Consider the following 21557-nt stretch of genomic DNA (forward strand, 5'->3'; position numbering starts at 1 on the left):
ACATGCATGTCAAACAGCAGAAGCAGCAAGCAATAGACAGAGCTTAGTGAACCCACAACAAGTGGATGAGATCCAAGCTCTGCAGTCCTGCCACATCCAGTCATGAATGGTGGTGGATAATTAAAGAGCTATCAGGAGGAGGAGTCTCCACTAATATCCCCATTCAATGATGGGGGAGCCCAGCACGTCATTGCAAAAGGCAAGGCTGAATCATTTGCAGCCATCTTCAGCCAGAAATGCTGAGCGGATGATCCATCTCAGCCTCCTCCTGAGGCCCCCACAATCACAGATGCCAGTCTTCATCCAAATTGATTCACTCCATGTGTTATCAAGAGACAGCTGAAGGCACTGGATAATGGGCCCTGTCAACATTCCAGTAACAGTACTGAAGATTTGTGCTCCAGAACTTGCTGTGCCCCTAGCCAAGCTGTTCCAGTGCAGCTACAACACTGGCATCTACCCGGCTATGGGGAAAATTGCCCAGGTATGTCCTGTACACAAAAAGCAGGACAAATCCAAGCCAGCCAGTTACCATCCCATCAGTCTACTCTTGATCATCAGCACTTACTCAGTAATAACTTGCTAACTGATGCTCAGTTTGGGCCACTCCAGGGCCACTCAGCTCTTGACCTCATTCCAGCCTTGGTCCAAATGTGAACAAAAGAGCTGAACTCCAGGGGTGAGGTGAGAGTGACCACGTGTAACATCAAGGCAGCATTTGACTGTGTGACATCAGGGAGCCCGAGCAAAACTGGAGTCAATGGGAATCAGGAAGAAAACTCTCCACTGGCTGGAGTCATACCTAGCACAAAGGAAGAAGATTGTGATTGTTGGAGGTCAAACACCTCAGTCCTGGGACATTGTTGCAGGAGTTCTTCAGGGTAGTGTCCTAGGCCCTGTCATATTCAGATACAGAAAAGATTTGCTAAAATAGCTCCACGGATGAGGGATTATAATTATATGGAGAGACTGGTGAGGCTTGGGTTGTTCTCCCTCAGGGAGGAAAGACCAAGAGGAAATTTGCTAGAGGTGTTTATAATCATGAAGGGTTGATCTGGAGTAAATAGAGAAACTGTTTCCATTGGCTGAAGGGTTGACAACTAGAAGGCACAAATTTAAGGTGATTGGCAAACGAGTCAGAGGCAACATGGGGAATACTGAAGGAGAAAAATTTGCTGGGATATGAGCAAAGGACGAAGGATTGGGACTAACTGGATTTCTCTTTGAAAGAGCCAGCACAGGCACGATGGGCCGAAGAGCCTCCATCTCTGCTGCACTATTCTGTGATGCTATGAAGGGGGTGTTGTCTGTGGAGGATAATGGGCCAGGGTTGAGATGAGAGTCGATAAAAATATTCTGCCATTTTACAGGATTCACTTTTGTGATTTGGAAGTGTTTATAAAGAACATGGGCTGTGAGAGCAAGTTAAACGTGTGCACTCATTACATAACAACATGTAACTACACTTCCATTGGCTGTAAGGTGCTTTGGGACAGCCTGAGGTTGTGAAGGCTGTATATAAAAACAAATCTGTCTTTTCCATTTTGCAGTGGGCAGCAGAAGGTTGTGAGTTCAAGCCCCACTCCAGAGCCTTGAGCTCAAAAATCAAGCTGACACTCCATTGCAGTACTGAGGGAGCGCTGCACCGTCAGATGTGCCATCTTTCAAATAAGATGTTAAACTGAGGCCCCATCTGCTCTTTCAGGTGCAAGTAAAAGATTCCAAGTCACCATTTTCAAGTAGAGTAGTGGACATGGTGGCGCAGTGGTAATGTCATTGCATTAGTAATCCAGAGGCCTGGCCTAATGCTTTGGGATATGGGTTTAAATCCCACTACGGCAGCTGGGGGGAATATAAATTTAATTAATAAAATCTGGAATATAAAGCTAGTCTCAGTAATGGTGACCATGAAACTATTATCGATTGTTGTTCCCTGATGCCCTTTAGGGAAGGGAATCTGCTGTCCTTACCTGGTCTGGCCTACATGTGACTCCAGACCCACAACAATTTGGTTGATTCTTAACTGCCCTTTGAAATGGCCAAGCAGGCCACTCATTTCAAGGGCAATTACGGATGGGCAACAAATGCTGGCCTTGCCAGCGATGCCCACATTCCATGAAAAAGTAAAGAGAAAAGTAGTTCCCCCCACTCCATGTCCTGGCCAATATTATTTCCTCAAACTAAATGACAAAAAATAGTTTGTCCAGTCAGTATCTCATTGCTGTTTACGGGAGCTTGCTGTGCGCATTTCACACATTACACCACCACCTGGAGGTTCACCTCCCAAGCCGCTCACCATCCTGACTTGGAAATATATCGCCGTTCCTTCACTGTGTCGCTGGGTCAAAAATCCTGGAACTCCTTCCCTAACAGCACTGTGGGAGTACCTACACCACACGGACTGCGGCGGTTCAAGAAGGCGGCTCACCACCAGCTTCTCAAGGGCAACTAGGGATGGGCAATAAATTCTGGCCCAGCCAGCGAAACCCACAACCTGTGAATGAATAAAAAAAAAACAATAGAGTCTACACTTCAAAAGCACTTAACTGGCTGCAAAAGGCCTAGTGATGTCCTACGGTAATGACAGGTGCTATATAAATGCAAGTCTTTATTATTTTTCTTTACGGGTAGGGTACTGTCTGAGAGGCTGGAGTGCACACAGGCTGTTGGGGGAGTTCAGCTGATGAGCTTAGGGGTTTAATTTTTTATGCTTTGTCAAGGCTTCTGTTTTGGCATTTTCTTTGGAATTGTGCATTGCAACATTCACACACCCCTCCTCCCCCTGCCACTCTCCAAAGAAATGATCGGGTATTCCCTGTGATAGAGATGGAATTTGACTTAGTCATCATGAACCACTTGGTTTGAGTCAGAGCTTAGCTGAGTCAATGAACTTGTCATGTTTGTGTATGTTGTCAGCTCACATGACTGGTCTGGCAAATTGTGTGATTGGTGGGTTGCTGGTGGGTGGATGCGTTTGATGTTTACCTTCCTGTCGGCCGCAAGGTTTAACCATCTAACTGCACAGTTCCTGATCCGGTTTCCAATTTTTTTTTTTAAAAAACAGTGGATCCTTTAATATTTAGTAGATCAGGTGAGTAGCCTCTCATTCAGCCGATTAAGTAATGGGCTCAAAGAATCTGCAGGATGGCAGCTGTGGAGGGAAGGGAGAATGCAGCACTGAGGCCAGCTCCCTGGTAACAAGGTGGGATGCCTCACCCATTCAGGTCCCTGACTGGGAAGTGCTCGATCCTGACTGAAACCACTTGAGATGTCTTGTAGAGTTGATGCCTCCCAGCTTGATGAGCATGGGCATTCCATAAAGCGTGTAACCCGGATTGGCTTTGTTAAGATCCTGCAGCCACGGGCCTGTGAAATGAGATCCCAGGGAGACGTCCATCCCTGGAGGAGGTGAAGTAAGTGGTGACCCACAAGACCGAAGACTCGTGGCAGGAAAAGAAGCACATTCAGGACCTGGGGAGCGCTTTATAGGCAGTGAGGTACTATTGAAGTGTAGTCGATGTTGTAATACAGGAATCGAGGCAACCAACTTGTGCACAGCGAAATCCTGCAAACAATATTGAGATGATGACCAGAAAAACCTGTGCTTCTCAGTGGCGTTGATTAAAGAATGAATATTGGCCGCAGGACACAGGCCCCTTCCCACCCCTGCTCATGTCTAAACAATAGTGGATAGGAAGGACCTATTTCCATCAGAAGAGAGGTCAATAAACAGGGGGGATGGGGGGAGGACCTTCATCTCGCAGGGTTAGACAGGAGTTGTAGAGAAGGTGGTGGAGGTTTGGAAATCACTGCTTGGAAGGATAGTGGAGGCAGAAACTTACATCACGTTTACAAAGTACTTGGATATGCTTTATGCTGTGACCTAAAGGCCTATGGACCAGGAGCTGGAAAGTGTTATTCAGCTCAAGAACTCTTTTTTGGTTGGTACAGACACAATAGCCTGAATGGCCTACTGTGCTATAAATTTCTAAAATTGAACCCTTTTTTATTCTTTCACGAGATGTAGGCATCACCGGCTAGACCAGCATTTATTGCCCATCCCTAATTGCCCTTGAGAAGGTGGTGGTGAGCTGCCTTCTTCAACCTCTGCAGTCAATATGGTGTCGGTACACCCACAGTGCTGTTAGGGAGGTAGCTGCAGAATTTTGACCCAGCGACAGTGAAGGAACGGGCAATATAGCTCTAAGACAGGATGAAGCGTGGTTTAGAAGGGAATTTGGTGGTGGTGTTCTCATGCATCTGCTGCCCTTGTCCTTTTGGGCGGTAGAGTTTGCAGGTTTGGAAGGTGCTACCAATGGAACCTGAGAGATCAGATGGGTCTTCGATATATTCTTATCTGAAAAATTGAACCTCCGCTTCCCTTGGTGTTGCACTGACTTGTCACCCTGAATTATGTGTTCAAGCCTCTAGAGTGCTGACTTTACCAGCTGACATGAAGATGGGAGTATTACTGAACCACAGCTGGCACTTATTTTATTCATTCATGGGGTGTAGGCATCGCTGGCTAGGCCAGCATTTATTGCCCATCCCTATTTGCCCTTGAGAAGGTGGCACTGAGCCTCCTTGTTGAACTGCAGTCCACATGGTGTAAGAACACCCACAGTGTGGTTAGGGAGGGAGTTCCAGGATTTTGAGCCGGCAATAGTGAAAGAATGGTGATACAGTACCAGGCCAGGATGTTTGGGGGAAGGAGTTCCAGAATTTAGGCATGGCTGAGCAAAGTGGTGCGATTAAAATCACGGATGAGCAAGAGGCCTGAGTTGGATCCATTAGTAAGTTCCTCAAATGAGGAGTAGGGTTTCTGTAGGGGAGTGGATGTAAAAAGGCTAGAGCTGATCGGGTTTGCATTGGCTTGGGGAACTGTGGAAAGTTTTCCTGGATGATTGAGCCAAATTTACAGAATCACAGAATCTCACAGTGCAGAAGAGGCCCTTTGGCCCATTGAGCCTGCACCGACACATGAGAAACACAATAAGTTCTGGCCTAGCCAGCGATATCCTATGAATGCATAAAAAAAAGACAGGTAAAGATGACAGATTTCCTTCCCTAAAGGATATTAGTGAAGCAGATGGATTTTAATAACACTCAATGATAGTTTCATGGTCACCATTACTGAGACTAGCTTGTAATTCCAGATTGTTAATTGGATTTAATTTCCACCAGCAGCTGTGGCGGGATTTGAACAGAGCACAGCCTGGATCTCTGGATTACCAGACCAGTGACTCTACCATTACGCCACCAACTCCCCTCATGAATGAGTACCTCAGCCCATGTGTCATTGGGTTGTATGATTTCTTAGTCTTCAGGCATCTGTGAGCTGCACCCAAGTTCTTGATTTGAGCTGTAGCTATAGATTACACAGCTGTATACTTCCTTCTGAGTCAAAGTGCTCCACCTATCAGTTTTTTTTTGTGTAGTTGAGACACCAGCAGAGTATCACTTGGACAGCTCTTTCATCGGTGGTTCTAGGGTTCTGCGTTAATTTTAAAGTTCTTTTTTCTGAGGGAGAAGTCTGTGCACAGAAAAATTGCAATGATAGCAGGAACAAGTTTCTCAACCCTGCCATTGCTACACACACCTCTGCCCACCGCACTTTCTATTACAAAGGCTGTATCTGCTCAGCAGGAAATGGGTTTCCTGTTTTTGTTCCTGTTCTTCATCTCTTGCATCTTTCTGTAAAGGTCAGAGGCCGAGTTCAAAGCGTGTATCAATCTCTTCCTTTGCTACCCTGGGAAAAGACTGACTCCGTGGTGAAGGTCTCTAAAAGCAAATAGTTGATGGGTTGCTGGAGTAAAACTAGTGGTAGATTTGCCTCTGACTTCAACTGGGAAGCTCAGCTGAAAGGCTGGGTGCAGAGACGGGTGATTTGGAAAGAGGTAGGGGAGAAGATGAGGTAACGCAGGGTGCAGCTCGCAATTGGGTAAGGCCAAACCTGCAGATTGTAAGGAAGAAAGAAAAGACTGAGGGAGCTGAGATCTCCTAGTGTGTGCTGCTCTGAGGAGGGAACTGAGTTGAAAGGGGAGGTGGGTCTCCATTCAACACAGTGAATTTTGCAATTTAGCTTTACTTTGTAAATAAAGTCAGGCATTGTCTGCTGGTAAAACAACCCGGAACCAATGTCTGAGGGTCAATGAAACCCTCATGGTAACGGTGCATTTAAAGGGAGGCTAGGGAAGCTATGAGTGAGAAGGGAGCAGAGGGTTATGCTGGTAGAATTGGGTGGGAGGAGGCTTGAAAGGAGTGTAATTACAGGTTGGGCCAAATGCCTGCCTCTGGACTGTGTATTCGATGTAACTCTATGGGTGGAATTTTACAGCCCCCCCACCTGTGAGTTTGAAGGCTGGGGGTGGGGGGGTGCTCATAAAATATAGCACATGGCCTAACCACCCATCCCCTACTTGGCTCTCATTTTATGAGGGGCGGTGGAGGAGTCCGGTGGCTGCCTGCCTTTGGGTCTATTGAGGCCTTTAAGTGGCCTTAATTGATTGGCCACTTAAGTGCCTCATCCCACTCCCACTGTAATTTTACCTGCGGGAGACCTATGCCAGGTGGATAGCCTGGCTGTTCTTGCTGGGTGAGCAGGAGTTGGGCAAGTTGGAAGGGATTCTCCTTTAGGGGTCTCCTGTGCCCATTGGAGGCACCCCTCTCTCCCAGTTTATATCCTCCTTTAACCCTATCCCCTGGCTTCTCAAACCTGGCTTCCTCCCCCATCCCCTTCACTGCACCCCCATCACAAGGACCAGCCGGCCCCACCAATACCCCAGTCTTACCTTCCAGCCTCCATAACTCCTCTTCTTTGGACTGGCTGTAGTCCAAGCAGTGGCTCCAGCGTGAACCTGGAGCTGCTGGGCCCACAGAGCTGTTGGCCAATTGGATTAGCCGGAAGCTCTCTAAGGCAGGATGCCCTCCCCAGCAGGGGGTGGAAGTCTCACCTTTAACCAATTAATGCTGTGCCAAATGTTAAATGGCTTCAGGGCAGTCAGTATTGGCAGTGATGCATTCCATACCCACTTTTTGGGTGACAGAGTGGGAAACCTTGCCAATTGAAAAATTCTACCTCATGAAACTCAGAAGCCTTACAGGATTTTTGTAACTCTTTCGAGTACAAACCCGTTTCCATCTGTTTTTCAGATGAAGTTACATTGTTTCATAGTTTGCCATTGTGAGATTTGAACTCTTGATCTTGGGGTTACAAACCCAGTACCATAACCACTTGGCTATTTAGGCCAAGCTACAGGATTTTTGTAACTCTTTCAAGTACAAACCCATTTCCATCTGTTTCAGATGGAGTTACATAGTTTGCTATTGTGAGATTTGAACTCTTGATCTTGGGGTTACAAACCCAGTACCATAACCACTTGGCTATTTAGGCCAAGCCACAAATAAGATGTAACTCTTTCAAGTACAAACACGTTTCCATCTGTTGCTATTCAGATGAAGTTACATTGTTTCATAGTTTGCTATTGTGAGATTTGAACTCTTGATTTCATAGTTTGCCATCGTGAGATTTGAACGTTTGATACTCTTTTGAGTAAATCCGTTTCCATCTGTTTCAGATGAAGTTACATTGTTTCATAGTTTGCCATTGTGAGATTTGAACTCTTGATACTCTTTTGAGTAAACCTGTTTCCATCTGTTTCAGATGAAGTTACATTGTTTCATAGTTTGCCATTGTGAGATTTGAACTCTTGATCTTGGGGTTACAAACCCAGTACCATAACCACTTGGCTATTTAGGCCAAGCTCACAGGATTTTTGTTAGTGCTGGGGGCTTGGTGGGTGTTGAAGGGAATGTTAATTGTATTTTAATTAGGTGTGTAATTGTGATCAGGTGGCTCCAGTTCTATCCTTCGCTGCCTGCCTATCTGAATTGTAACAGCGGGGGTGTGGGGGGTGGAGAAGAGAGAGTGACCCTGGGGACAGTACTCAGTTCAAAGAGAAATGTGGTGTTCAATTTATGAGGGATTTTGATGGAATAGATGAGGAGAAACTTCCTCCTGGAAATGATTGATTGTGTAGAGTACATTTGCCCATATTGGAGATGCTCAAGGTTTCCTTTGACACTAAGATTGAGAATATCTGTTTAGCTACCTCTGCCATTTCCCTCCACTCCCCTAACCTAAATAGCTTTCCCCCTCCATCTTTCTCTCCTACCTCCCCTTCTTTTCCCTCTTCCCATCTTGTCCATGTGATGAACCTCCTGCTTTCTCAAACTTATTTCCACTAATCTGCTGACTACCCAACTTGCCTTTCTGGCTCTCATGTTAGCTGGTATTGTTAATAATTCTTTCTCCTCAGGCACTACCCCTCTGTCCTTCAAATCTGGCATCATCACCTCTCTCCTCAAAAAGAAATATCCACGACTGCCCTTCCCAAGCAAACTACCGCCCATCTCCAACTTTCCTTTCCTCTCCAAAGTCCTTGAGCCTGTTGACTCCTTCCAAATTCATGCGCTTCTTTCCCAGAATTCCATGTTTAAATCCCTCCAATCGGGTTTCCACGCCTACCATAGTTCTGAAACTACTTTTATCAAATTTGAAAGACATATCCTGTGCAATTGTGACCGTGGTAAGCTATCCCTCACCATTCTTTTTGACCTGTCTGCAGTCTTTGACACAGTTGACCACACCGTCCTCCTCCAACACGTCTCCTGAATGGGACTGCCTTTGCCTAGTTCCATTCTTCTCTAACCAATTAGTCATAGTGATCACCTGCAAAGGCTCCTCATTCTCTGGTGTCCCCAAGGATCTATCTTTTGCACCCTCCTAGTTCTCATCTACATGGTGACGTTTTCCACGTGTAAGCTGATGACACCCAGCTTTACCTCACCGTCACCTCTCTCAAAACCTCTACTGCTTCCAATTGACCATGCCGCTTTTCTGATATCCAGTGCTGGATGAAGTGTGATTTATTCCAGTTACACATTGGGAAGCTCAAAATTAATGTGTTCCGCACCCCACATAAAGTTGGCCCTTTCAACCTTGATTCCTGCAGTTATAGCATCATAGCGAAAAGGCTATTCAGCCCGTTTATTCTATGTCAGCTTTCTTTAGAGCAATCCAGTCAGTCCCATTCCCCTGCCCTAACCTTGCAAGTTTATTGCCCTCAAGTGTCCATCCAATCTTCTTTTGAGCTCATTGATCATTTCTGCTTTCATATTTCACACTCAGAGGCAGTGAATTCCTAGTCATTAACACCCTCTTCATTAAAAAGTTCTTCCTCTCAACCCCCCTGCACCTTTTCCCAATACCTTAAATCTGTGTCCCCTGGTCCTTGTACCATTAGCTAATTGGAACAGTGCCTGGTAATTTATTTTCCTGATTATTATTCCTAAAACCTTACCCACCATTGATGTTAAACTGACCGGCCTGTAGTTACCGGAAATGTTCTTACACCCTTTCTTGAATAAAGATGTCACACTTGTCACTCTCCAATCCTCTGACACTTCCCCCGTATTAAGGAAAAATTGGAAGATTAAGGCTATCCCTTCCTCTATCTCCATCATCACTTCCCTGAGAAACCTAGGATGCCAGCCATCCGGCCCAAGCGATTTGCCCACAATTTGCCCAATCTTTCCAGTACCTCCTGCTCTTAATTTTCACCCCATCCATTACCTCTCCTTTCTCTGCTTCTCAGATGCTTGTCAGCATCTTCTTCCTTAGTAAACACCAATACAAAATAAAATACTTGTTAAGTGCTCAAGCCTTGACTTGCGCCTCTAAGCACATATCACCTTCTTTGTCCTTCATAGGCCCCACCCTGCCTCTTGCTATCTGTTCACTATTTACATGTTGGTAGAAGATTTTTGGATTTCCTTTTATGATAACTGCATGAGGACACGGGGAATAAGAGCAGGAGTAGGCCATTCAGCCCCTCAAGCCTGCTCCGCCATTCAGTAAGATCATGGCTCCACTGCTCTCTGAGGTGGAGAAGTTCAGATTCATGACTCCCTGAGAGAAGAAATTCCATCTCATCTCCACCTTAACTGGGGGACCCCTTATTTTGATACTATAGCCCCTAGTTCTAGATTTACCCCCCAATAGGGTAGGTCTGAGCGGTTTGATCAAAATGACTTCAATGCAGGGTGTATTAGGGGGAAAGGTGTAAAATGAGGCATTTACTCTGAATCTGCCCCTTCATACCGGGTAGGCTCAGTTAAAATTACCTCCTCACCCATAGTTGGACTGAGTGAGGTACTGCGGTGGGAGAGGCGTTGGGACTGAAACCCAGTGAGAATTGGCACCTTCAGGAAAGCCAGCGGGAAGGAGAGAGAAATTTTTAGGGAAGTTTAATATTTAAAGAGTTGTGAAGTCAGTTTTGACAGTTCCCAACTGTCTCTGTTTGGGACTGTCTCTGTCTGCTACACTAATTCTAAATGATATTCCTTGATTTTCATATTCCCACCCCAGATTAATCTTGTCGGGTTTTGATTGGACGCAGCCATGACGACACATGTAACGCTGGAGGATGCTCTGTCCAATGTGGACCTGTTGGAGGAGTTGCCCCTCCCTGACCAACAGCCATGCATCGAACCACCTCCCTCCTCCATCATGTATCAGGTAAGTTTGGGTTCCAGGGACTCCCAAGACCTTGAACTAATGGACCAAATGGTTGACACCTGGTCAACTGTCCAATTGTAACCAATTTATCACGTCCAGTGAATTAGCACTCGGTAAAGAAACAAGATGATGGTGATGTTACCAACTTGTTGTACAAGGCCGAGGTCATTTCCCTGATGTTATGCTGTGCTCTGGTCCGGCTGCCGACGCTAAAAGTGACCCAGCCCATCTATTGACTGGGAACCTGATCCAACTATAGCAAACAAAACATATGGTTCTTGAGGATCTGGTCTCAGAGTATGACGGAGTCCTGTAGTGGGCGGGTCATGTTACATGTTCCATTTGTACACTGTATAATGAGCTCATTTCACTTTTCTATAAACTGTATTTATCCTTCATTATCAGGCGAACTTTGACACCAACTTTGAAGACAGGAACGCATTTGTTACAGGGATTGCCAGGTATATCGAACAGGCCACCGTACACTCCAGCATGGTAAGTAACTCTCCACCACTCAGCTCTGTCCACAACCACAACTCTGCTTTTGTCCGTAACCAGCTCTCCCTCTATTATTAATGTGTGAGACTTTCAAACTGGGCCAAGTGGATACCTGACCACTTTGCAAAGGTTCAGACAGTGGGTAAATGCTATGAGACCCCAGTGCACCAGCATGATGTCACACACTGATATCTGCATTGTCACCTACCTGTGTTTCTCAATTTAATACTGAGTAACCTGCAGCTTGCTATACCCTCTTTTGTTTATTTGTTCATGGGATGTGGGCATCACTGGCTATGCCAGCATTTATTTCCCATCCTTAATTGCCCTTCAGAAGGTGGTATTCAGCTGCCTTCTTGAACTGCTGCAGTCCATCTGGTCTAAGTACACCCACAGTGCTGTTAGGAAGGGAGTTCCAGGAATTTAACCCAGAGACAAGTGAAGGAACGGTGATATAGTTCCATATCAGGGTGGTTTGTAGCTTGGGGGGGAACTTTCAGGTGGTGGTGTGCCCATGCGTCTGTTGCCCTTGTCCTTCTAGGTGGTTGAAGGCCACAGGTTTGGAAGGTGCTGTAGAAGGAGCCTTGGTGAGTTGCTGCAGTGCATCTTGTAGATGGTACACACTGCTGCTACTGTGCCTCCGTGGTGGAGGGAGTGGATGTTGAAGGTGGTGGATGTTGAAAGTGGTGGATGGGGTGCTAATCGAGTGGGCTGCTTTGTCCTAGTGCACAATACTGATCTGGATTGAGCTCAAGTCCATCAATGTAACCTCCCTGTCTCCCTTTAGAATTTTAATTGTGTTCTTTGTTAAAATATATAAACCCATCCCCAACCTCAGCCCCAGTGTAGAACTGAAGCAGAGCGATACAAACTGAGTGACTCGCTAGACCATGTCAGAGGGCAGTTAAGAGTCAACCACATTGGTTTGAGACTGGAGTAACATATAAGCACAGGCTGGGTTAGGTTGGCAGGTTTCCTTCCCTTAAAGAGACATTAGTGAACCAGTTGGGTTTTTATGACAATCTGACAACTTGAAGGGCATTTTTACTGGATGACAAATCCAGGTACATAATCACTAAACTGGTTTGCCCATTCTGTCTGTGATGTGATTTGATGTAACCTTTTTTACGGCCAGTCCAAAATGACATACTCATAACCATTTGAATAATGACCAATTAGAATCCTTTCATCTATTTAGCATTTTGACGGTGGTCTTTGCTGAAATTTTTTTTTGCTCCTGTGAACTGAACTGGCACCAACATTGAATATAACATTTGAATCTTTTCTGGTTACATAGCATCATATATTATTTATAGGCCATTCAGCCCAACAAGTCCATTTGGGTGTTGATGCTTCACACGAGTCTCCTCGCACTTCTATTCATCTAACACCATCATCATCACCTCCTCCTATTCCTTTCGACCTTGCGTTTATCCCTGTAAACATATTTATATTATTCGCCTCAACCACAGACTGTGGTAGTGAGTTCCATATTCTCAACACTCTCTGGGTAAAGATGTTTTTTCTGAATTCCCTACTGTATTTATTAGTAATTATCTCATATTTATGGTACCTGGTTTTAGTCTCTCCCACAAGTGGAAACTTTTTCTTGACGTCTACCCGATCAAACCCTTTCATAACCTTAAAGACCTCCCTCACGTCACTCCTTCAGCCTGCTCTTTCCTGGAGAAATAAGCCCCAACTTGCTCATTCTTTCTTGCTGTTTTGACCTCTCTCCCTTGTGAAACATTTCTGCACTTTCTCCAGTGCCTCTCTATTTTTTTGTTTTACTAATCTGGAGCCCAGAGTTGAATTCTACCAGGGAAGGGCCTCAGTGATCAACATTGGCTCAAATGACCATGCAGTGGGTGGATGTTACCATGGTTTCTGTAAGGGGCATCAGGGTATTGGTCTTTTTCTCGGAAGGTGTAACTTACACACGCTTCCAGATGATCACTTTTATGAAGCAATGATTGAATTTTGAGCCCTCCGTTGCCCAGCAAACTCAACCCTACCATTACTCTCTGACCATCACCAGAACAACACACTCTGCTGCACCTTTGTTGGGAAAAGTTAGCACCTTTGTTAATGGGATCACAATCTTTTCTTTTTCAGAACGAGATGCTGGAGGAGGGACATGAATATGCGGTGATGCTCTATACGTGGAGGAGCTGCTCGCGAGCCATTCCACAGGTAATGTTAATGTTCAAGCCATGATCTGTAGATTCACTGCACAGCAATTTGCATTTACATAGTGCCTTTTAACATTGCAAAATGTGCCAAGACGCTTCACAGGAACGTTACCCGACAGAAGTTTGACACCGAGCCATGTAAGGAGATGTTAGGATGGGTGACCAAAAACTTGGTCAAAAAAGTGGGTTTTAAGGAGCATCTTAAAGGAGGAGAGAGAGGCAAAGAGGTTTGGTGAGGAAATTCCAGAGCTTAGGTCCTAGGGAGCTGAAGGCATGGCCGCTAATGGTGGAGTGATTAAAACCAGGGATGTGCAAGAGGACAGAATTGGAGGAGCATAGCACCGAAGAAGGCCATTCAATCCATTGTGCTTGTGGCGGCTCTTTGAAAGAGTTGTGTAGTTAGTCCTACTCCCTTGCTCTTTCTCCACAGCCCTGCAAGTTTTGCCCTTCTAATATTTATCCAATTATTTTTTGAATGTTACTATTGAATCTGCTTCCATCACCCTTTCAGGCACTTTATTCCACATCACAACACCTCATTGTGTTTTTTTTAATTCTCTGAGTCTTCTTTCCTTGCTTGGCACTTAAGTAGTGTAAATATTACTGCACCTTGTCAGCCCAAGCCTGGATGTTGTCCAGATCCCCTGCTAGCTTAGAATGGGTTCCTTCATTATTGAAGAATCATGAATTGAGTTGATCATCAGCACACAAGTACATAGGAGATAGGAGCAGGAATAGACCACACAGCCCCTAGACCCTGCTCTGCCTTTCAATACTGGCATGGCTGATCTCAACTCCACCTTCCAGCCTGGTTCCATGGAGCACTGGGTTCTCAAACTGGGGTCCACACACCTCTGGGGTCCTGTAGACACATTCCAGAAAGTCTGGAAAGTGAGTGAGCAAAGGCCGGAAGGGGGCTTGGTGGGAGGTGGGAGCCAAGTGCAGCTGCCACGTGTGTAGCACAGGGTGAACTGGCTGCCTCACCTCAGAGGGGATTGCTCATAAAGGAGCGCTGAGAGCAGCAGGAAAATCATCAGGTCGACCCACCATTACCAAGGCGGTGGTGGCAGCAGGATGAGTTCAACCTTGTTCAAGGGAGGGGTATCCCTTAACTATTTAGTTACTGCATATTGTGCAGTGAGGAACAGGCATACCCATCTCAGTGAAATCTGGAAGTAAATACCTGTCGCCTTAAAAGCATTATTAAAACAATCATTTCATGCAGCTATTTCATATTATGAGTATTATAAATTAGATGGATTTCCAGGATTAGTAATTGCTTTGAAAAGCAGCCGCTTAACCAAATAAGTTTGAGAATCACTGCCTTAGAGTCCAAAAAGCATATCTATCTCAGCTTTGAACAACTCAGCATCCATAGCCTTGTAGAGTACAAAATTCCAAAGGTTCATAACCCTCTTCAGGGAAGGGGTTTCTCCACATAGGGCTGACCCCCCATCCTGAAACTGTGTTCTATAGCTCTAGACTCTCTGGCCAGGGCCACAGCCTCTCAACATCCACCTTACTCCGACTCTCTGAATCCTGTCCATTAACCAATCCTTTATCCATTCTGATATATTACTCTGAATTGACATTAGCCCTTGTCTTGTACAACAACTTCTCATATGACAGCTTATCAAATGCCTTTCGAAAATTCAAATATACTACATCCACCAATTCACCCTTATTTACTTACTGGTTGGACCCTCAAACGCTAAATAGATTTGTCAAACATGATTTCCCTTTCATAAAACCATGTTGACTCCGTCTCACCAAATTATGATTTCCTAAGCTTCTGCTTCCTTAAAGATAGATTCTAGCATTTTTCTAATGGCTAATACCAGGTTAACTGGCCTGTAGATTCCTGTTTTCAATCTCCCTCCTTTTTTAAATAGCTATGTGGCACTTGCTACCTTCCAACCTATTGACACTATTCTAGAATCTAGGGAGTTTTGGAAGATAACAGTCACTGCATCAGAGCCATCTCCTTTAGAACTCGAGAGTGTACGCCGTCAATTCCAGGGGATTTGTAGGCTTTTAGTCTGATGAATCGCTCCAGTATTACTTCTTTACAATCATAGAATCATGGAATAATTACAGCACAGAAGGAGGCCATTTGGCTCTTTGTGTCCATTTCAGCTCTTTGCAAGAGCAACTCAGCTAGTCCCATTCCCCCTGCCCTTTTCCCCCTAACCATACAAATATTTTCTCTTCTAACTTTTTCTCTTTTGGAAGCCACAAGTGAATCTGCCTCCACCACAACCTTGGGGACTGCATTTCAGATCCTAACCACTTGTTTCAAATAAAAAAAAAATCCTCATTTTGCCTTTGGTTCTTTTGCCATTCACCTTTAAGTCGGAGTTCTTGACCCCTCTGACAATAGGAACAGTTTCTCTCTATCTCCTCAGTCCAGACCCCTCATAATTTTGAACATCTCTATCAAATCTCTTTTCAACCTTCTCTTTTCCAAGGAGAACAGCTGAAGCGTCTCCAGTCTGGCCGTGTAACTGAAATTCCTCATCCTGGAACTATTTTCGTGAATGTTTTCTGCACTCTCTCTAACGCCTTCACTTCTTTCCCAAAGTGGGGTGCCCAGAATTGGACACACTACCTCAGTTGAGGCTGAACCAGTATTTTATAACAGTTCATCATAACATCGTTGCTTCTGTACCTTATGCCTCAATTTATAAAGCTCAGAATCCTGTATGCTTTATTAACCACTTTCTCAACCTGTTCAGCCGCATTCAATTATATATATAAAAACAAAAAAACTGCAGATGCTGGAAATCCAAAACAAAAACAGAATTACCTGGAAAAACTCAGCAGGTCTGGCAGCATCGGCGGAGAAGAAAAGAGTTGACGTTTCGAGTCCTCATGACCCTTCGACAGAACTGTCGAAGGGTCATGAGGACTCGAAACGTCAACTCTTTTCTTCTCCGCCGATGCTGCCAGACCTGCTGAGTTTTTCCAGGTAATTCTGTTTTTGTTTCAGCCGCATTCAATGTTTTGTGCACGTGTACTTCCAGGTCCCTCTGCTCCTTTAGAATTGTACCTTTTATTTAATATTGCCTCTTCTCATTCTTCCTACCAAAATGAATCACTTCATACTGCTCTGCATTAAATTCCATCTATGCAACAAGTAACAAGTGGTGTGCCACCAGTATGTGTCCTCTCGAAGTCTATCGCTATCCTCCTCACAGTTCACAAAACTTTCAAATTTTGTGTCATTTGTAAATTTTGAAATTGTGCCCTGCACACACAAGTCTAGGTCCTTAATATAGATCAAGAAAAGCAATAGGCTTAACACCAATCCCTGGGGAACCCCACTGTATACCTTCCTCTAGTTCGAGAAACAACCATTCACCACTACTCTCTGTTTTCTGTCACTCAGCCAACTCTGTATCTATGCTGTCTCTGTCCCTTTTATACCATGGGCTTTACCTTTGCTGACAAGCCTATTGTGTGGTACTTTACCAAATGCCTTTCAGGAGTTCTTACACACTTTGTCAACCACATTACCATCATCACCCCTCCCTCCTACTTCATTAAACAACTCAATAAAGTTAGTTAAACACAATTTGCTCTTTACAGATCCATTCTGTTTTTCCTTAGTTAAGCCACAGTTGTCCAAGTTGTCCAAGATGGAAGATTGGCTGGCTAACAGGAAGCAGAGAGTAGGCATAAATGGGTCTTTTTCGGGTTGGCAAGATGTAAACAAGTGATGTGCCACAGGGATCAGTGCTGGGACCTCAACTGTTTACAATTTATATAAATGACCTGGATGAAGAGATGGATGGGATGGTTGCCAAATTTGCTGATGACACAAAGATAGGTAGGAAAGGAAGTTGTGAAGAGGACATAAAGAGGCTACAAAAAGTTATTGACAGGTTAAGTGAGTGGGCAACGATCTGGCAAATAGACTTTAATGTGGGAAAAGGTGAAATTGTCCATTTTGGCAAAAAAGAATAAAGGAGAAATATATTATCTAAATGGTGAGAGATTGTAGAGAGATCTGGGTGTCCTAGTGCATGAATCACAAAAGGCTAGTATGCAGGTACAGCAGGTAATTAGGAAAGCTAATAGAATGTTAATGTTTATTGTGAGGGGAATTGAATGCAAAAGTAGGGAGGTTATGCTTCTGTTGTACAGGGCACTAGTCAGACCACATTTGGAGTAGTGTGTACAGTATTGGTTACCTTATTTAAAGAAGGATGTAAATGCGATGGAAGCAGTTCAGAGAAGGTTTACTAGATTGATAACTGGTATGGGCAGGTTGTCTAATGAGGAAAGGTTGGACAGGTTATGCTTGTATCCACTGGAATTTAGAAGAGTAAGAGGCGACTTGATTGAAACATAAGATCCTGAGGGGTCTTGACAGGGTGAATATGGAGAGGATGTTTCCTCTTGTGGGAGAATCTAGAACTACGGGTCACTGGTTAAAAAAAATAAGGGGTCGTCCATTTAAACAGAGATTACGTGAATTTTTTTCACTCAGTAGTTGTGAGTCTTGGGAACTCTTCCTGAAAAGCTGGTGGAAGCAGAGTCTTCAAATATTTTTAAGGCACAGGTGGATAGATTCTTGGTAAGCAAGGGGTTGATAGGTTATCGGGGGTAGGTGGGATGTATGTTTCAGTTTTCTCTTAGATCAGCCATGATCTTATTAAATGGCGGAACAGGCCTGAGGGGCTGAATGGCCTACTCCTGCTCCTTGTTTGTATGTATGTTCGTAAGTGACTGTTAATTTTTTCCCGGATTATCCTTTGTAAAAATTTTCCCACCACCAAGGATAACCTGACTGGCCTGTAGTTTCTGGATTGATCCTTATACTCTATTTGAACAAGGATGTAACATTTTTAATTCTCCAGTCCTCTGGCACCACCCTTTATCTGAATGGTTGAGGCTCGGGAGCAAAGGTGTCAACGGGGGGGGCGGGGGAGACCCAAGAATGGAGGGGCATGGGTGGGAGAGGTCTGCGAGCAGAGGGGCTGGGTTGGGGAGGCCCAGGAATGGAGGGGCTGGGGTGGGGAGGTCTGAGAGCAGAGGTGTCGGGGTGAGGGAGGCCTGGGAGTGGAGGAACCAGGCTGGGGAAGGTCTGGGAGGGGAAGGGCCTGGCTGGAGGAGGTCTGTGAGTGGAGGGGCGGGGGTGGGGGAGGTCTGGGAGGGGAGGGGCAGGGTGGGGGAGGTCTGGGAGTGGAGGAGCCTGGGTCGGGGACCTCCGGGAGCCAATGCTACCATAATATCTTTTAGTCAAATTTCACAATCCAACACAGCCAACTTGCACCTCAGACCTATGTAATTGGCTTTCGTTACATACAATACTCTAGTTTTGGATTTAAGTATGTCACTCACAAATTCACTGTGAAATTCGTCATGTTATGAATACTCTTCCCCAGATGATCGCTTTCTATGAGATTACTAATTAACCCTGTCTCACTACATAAGACAAGATCTAAAATAGCCTCTTCCCTGGTTAGTTCCATAGCATATTCTAGGAAACTGTCTCAAATGCATTCCATGAACTTGTCCTCCAAACTACTTTTGCTGATTTGGTTTGGCCTATCCATATGGGCATGTAGTGGTTAATGGATGTTTTTTGGGCTGGAGGTGGAGTTCCCCAGGGTCGCTGTTGGCCCCTTGACTTTTCCCGATATATATTGACCTGGACCTTGATGTACAGGGCACAATTTTAAAATTTGCGGATGATACAAAACTTGGAGGCATTGTGAGGGGGATAGTGTAGACCTTCAAAAGGACATAGACAAATTGGTGGAATGGGCAGACAGGTGGCAGATGAAGTTCGATGCAGAGAAATGTGAAGTGTTTCATTTTGGTCGCAAGAACATGGAGAGACAAAACAAAATAAAAGGAACAGCTCTAAAGGGGGTGCAGGAGCAGAGGGGCCGGCTGTATACGTGCATAAGTAATTAAAGGTGGCACAGCAGGTTGAAAGAGAAGCTAATAAAGCATACAGTAACCCATGCTTTTATTAATAGGGGCTTAGAGTACAAGAGCAAGGACGTTATGTTGAACTTGTATAAGCCACTACCTTGGTCTCAGCTGGATTATTGAGTCTAGTTCTGGGTGCCGTACTTTAGGAAGGATATGAAGGCATTGGAGAGAGTGCAGGAAAGATCCATGAGAATGGCTCCAAGGATGAGGAACTTCAATTATGAAGATACATTGGAGAAGTTTTCCTTAGACAAAAGAAGGCTGAGAGGATATTTGATCAAGGTGTTCAAAATTATCAGGGGTCTGGACAGAGTAGATAGGGAGAAACTGTTCCCACTGGCCAAAGGATTGAGGATGCGAGGGCACAGATTTAAAGTAAGTTGCAAAAGAAATAAAAACAATATGAGAAAAACTCTTTCACACAGCGAGTGGTTAAAGTTTGGAATGCGCTGCCTGAGTATGTGGTGGAGGCAGTTTCAATTGAGGCATTCAACAGGGAATTAGACTGTTATCTGAAAAGGAAGAATGTGCTGGGTTATGGGGGGAAGGCGGAAGAACAAAACTAAGTGAGTTGCCTGTTCGGTGAGCTGGTGCAGGCAGGGTGGGTCGAATGGCTCCCTAACAATTCTGTGATTCTATGAAGATTAAAGTCTCCCACAACTATTGCATTGCGTTTGCTACAAGCTCCTAATATTTCCTGGTTAATACTCTGTCCAACAGTATAGCTACTGTTAGGGAACCTGTAAACTACTCCCAACAGTGTTTTCTGTCCATTGTTATTTCTTACCTTCATCCGTGCTAATACAACTGGTCTTCTGAGGTAAGATTCCTCTTCACTTCCGTCCTTATGTCATCCCTTATTATCAGGGCCACCCATCCTCCTTTTCAATTTTTCGAAATGTCAAGTACCGGAACCATTTAAAAGAGGGAAGATCATGCATGAAGCAACTTGCTGCATTCAGTGTCATTCCCTCTGCTGTCCCAGGCTTTAGTCTCTTGGATAATTTCTGTGTTTGTTAAAACCCCCAGGTCAAGTGTAATGAGCAGCCAAACCGTGTGGAGATTTACGAGAAGACTGTCGAGGTTCTGGAACCGGAGGTTACCAAGCTGATGAAGTTCATGTATTTCCAGGTATTGAGCCATTGAGAAGAGCCTCGGGCTGGACTGAACCAGCATTAGCAGAGAATGTGGGAAATTTTGCTGACTGATGATGATGTCTGGCTTTCCTTCAAATAGCGTGCTGAGGTCTTTAGCATTTACCTGCATCGCAGCAATTGCATTGGTTTGACATCTCATCAAATCTCTGACCAAATCATTTGGGTGTTTTTGCTGATGTTGGTGGAGTGATTAAATGTTGGACCAGGAGCCCAGCAAAAAAAAAACTCCCCTGGTCACCTTCGAAATAGTGCCACAGGATCTTTTACATCTGCCTGAGAGGGCAGCTGGGGCCTAGCTATAATGTCTCATTCAAAAACCTGCGCTTGTGACAGTGCAGCACTCCCACAGTACTGTCCCCTCCGACAGTGCGGCACTTCCTCAGGACTGACCCCTCTGACAGCGCAGCACTCCCTCAGTACTGACCCCTCTGACCGTGCAAAAGTACTGCCCGTGCCGTACTCCCTCAGTACTGTACTGGGAGCGTCAGTCTGGATTATGAGCTCAAATCTCTGTGAGTGGGGGCAACACCCATGACTTTCTGCTGGGAGTCAGGCTGACAAAGGAAGGAAAATAAACATCTCCTTGCTTGATTCTTGACCCAGTTATAAGTATGTGTCAAGCTCCTTCCCTGCTCACTCAATCCACAACTTGTTTTCTCTTTTGATAATCTCCCTTCTTGCTCTTGATTCCCTCAGTTTTAGCTGGGGTCTGCTGCCGTTTGACTCAGGCATCAAGAACATAAATTAAAAATAGAAAATACTGGAAAAACACAGCCGGTCTGACAGCATCTGTGGTGAGAGAAACAGAGTTGACATTACGAGTCCATATGACAACTTCAGAGCTAAAGAGAAGTAGAAATGTGATGGAATTTATGCTATTTAAGGAGGGTGGAGCGGGTGGAGCTGGATAGAAGGTCAGCAATAGGTGGGGGCTAAGGATGTCATGGACACAAGACAAAGAGAGTGTTAAAATAGTGGCAAGCCCTACAAAAGGTGCTGATAGTGGCATAAGGGTAAGAAAGCAGGGTGTGTGAATAGCAGAACAAGGGTGAGCGCTCTTGTGAAAGAACAACAGAACCAGTGACTGATGGCCCTTTTGGGGGTGCAGGTGGGGGGTGTAAGATAGAAAAAGGGATTAAAAAAGGGATAAAACAATGAATAAATGAATAGAAATAAAAAATAATT

At 44.9% G+C, this 21557-nt stretch overlaps 1 protein-coding gene across 1 annotated transcript in view; it reads left to right on the forward strand.

Moving 5' to 3' along the window:
• Positions 1-21557, forward strand: part of cyfip2 (cytoplasmic FMR1 interacting protein 2) — a 109306-nt gene that overhangs the window by 22522 nt on the left and 65227 nt on the right. The window contains exons 2-5 of the mRNA XM_041193966.1: positions 10430-10579; positions 10985-11074; positions 13193-13270; positions 20245-20346. Coding sequence (XP_041049900.1) covers positions 10463-10579; positions 10985-11074; positions 13193-13270; positions 20245-20346 — 387 coding nt within the window. The 5' untranslated portion in view covers positions 10430-10462. The remainder of the gene's footprint in view (positions 1-10429; positions 10580-10984; positions 11075-13192; positions 13271-20244; positions 20347-21557) is intronic.

This window comes from Carcharodon carcharias, chromosome 8 (genome assembly GCF_017639515.1).
Source record: "Carcharodon carcharias isolate sCarCar2 chromosome 8, sCarCar2.pri, whole genome shotgun sequence".
NCBI lineage: Eukaryota > Metazoa > Chordata > Chondrichthyes > Lamniformes > Lamnidae > Carcharodon > Carcharodon carcharias.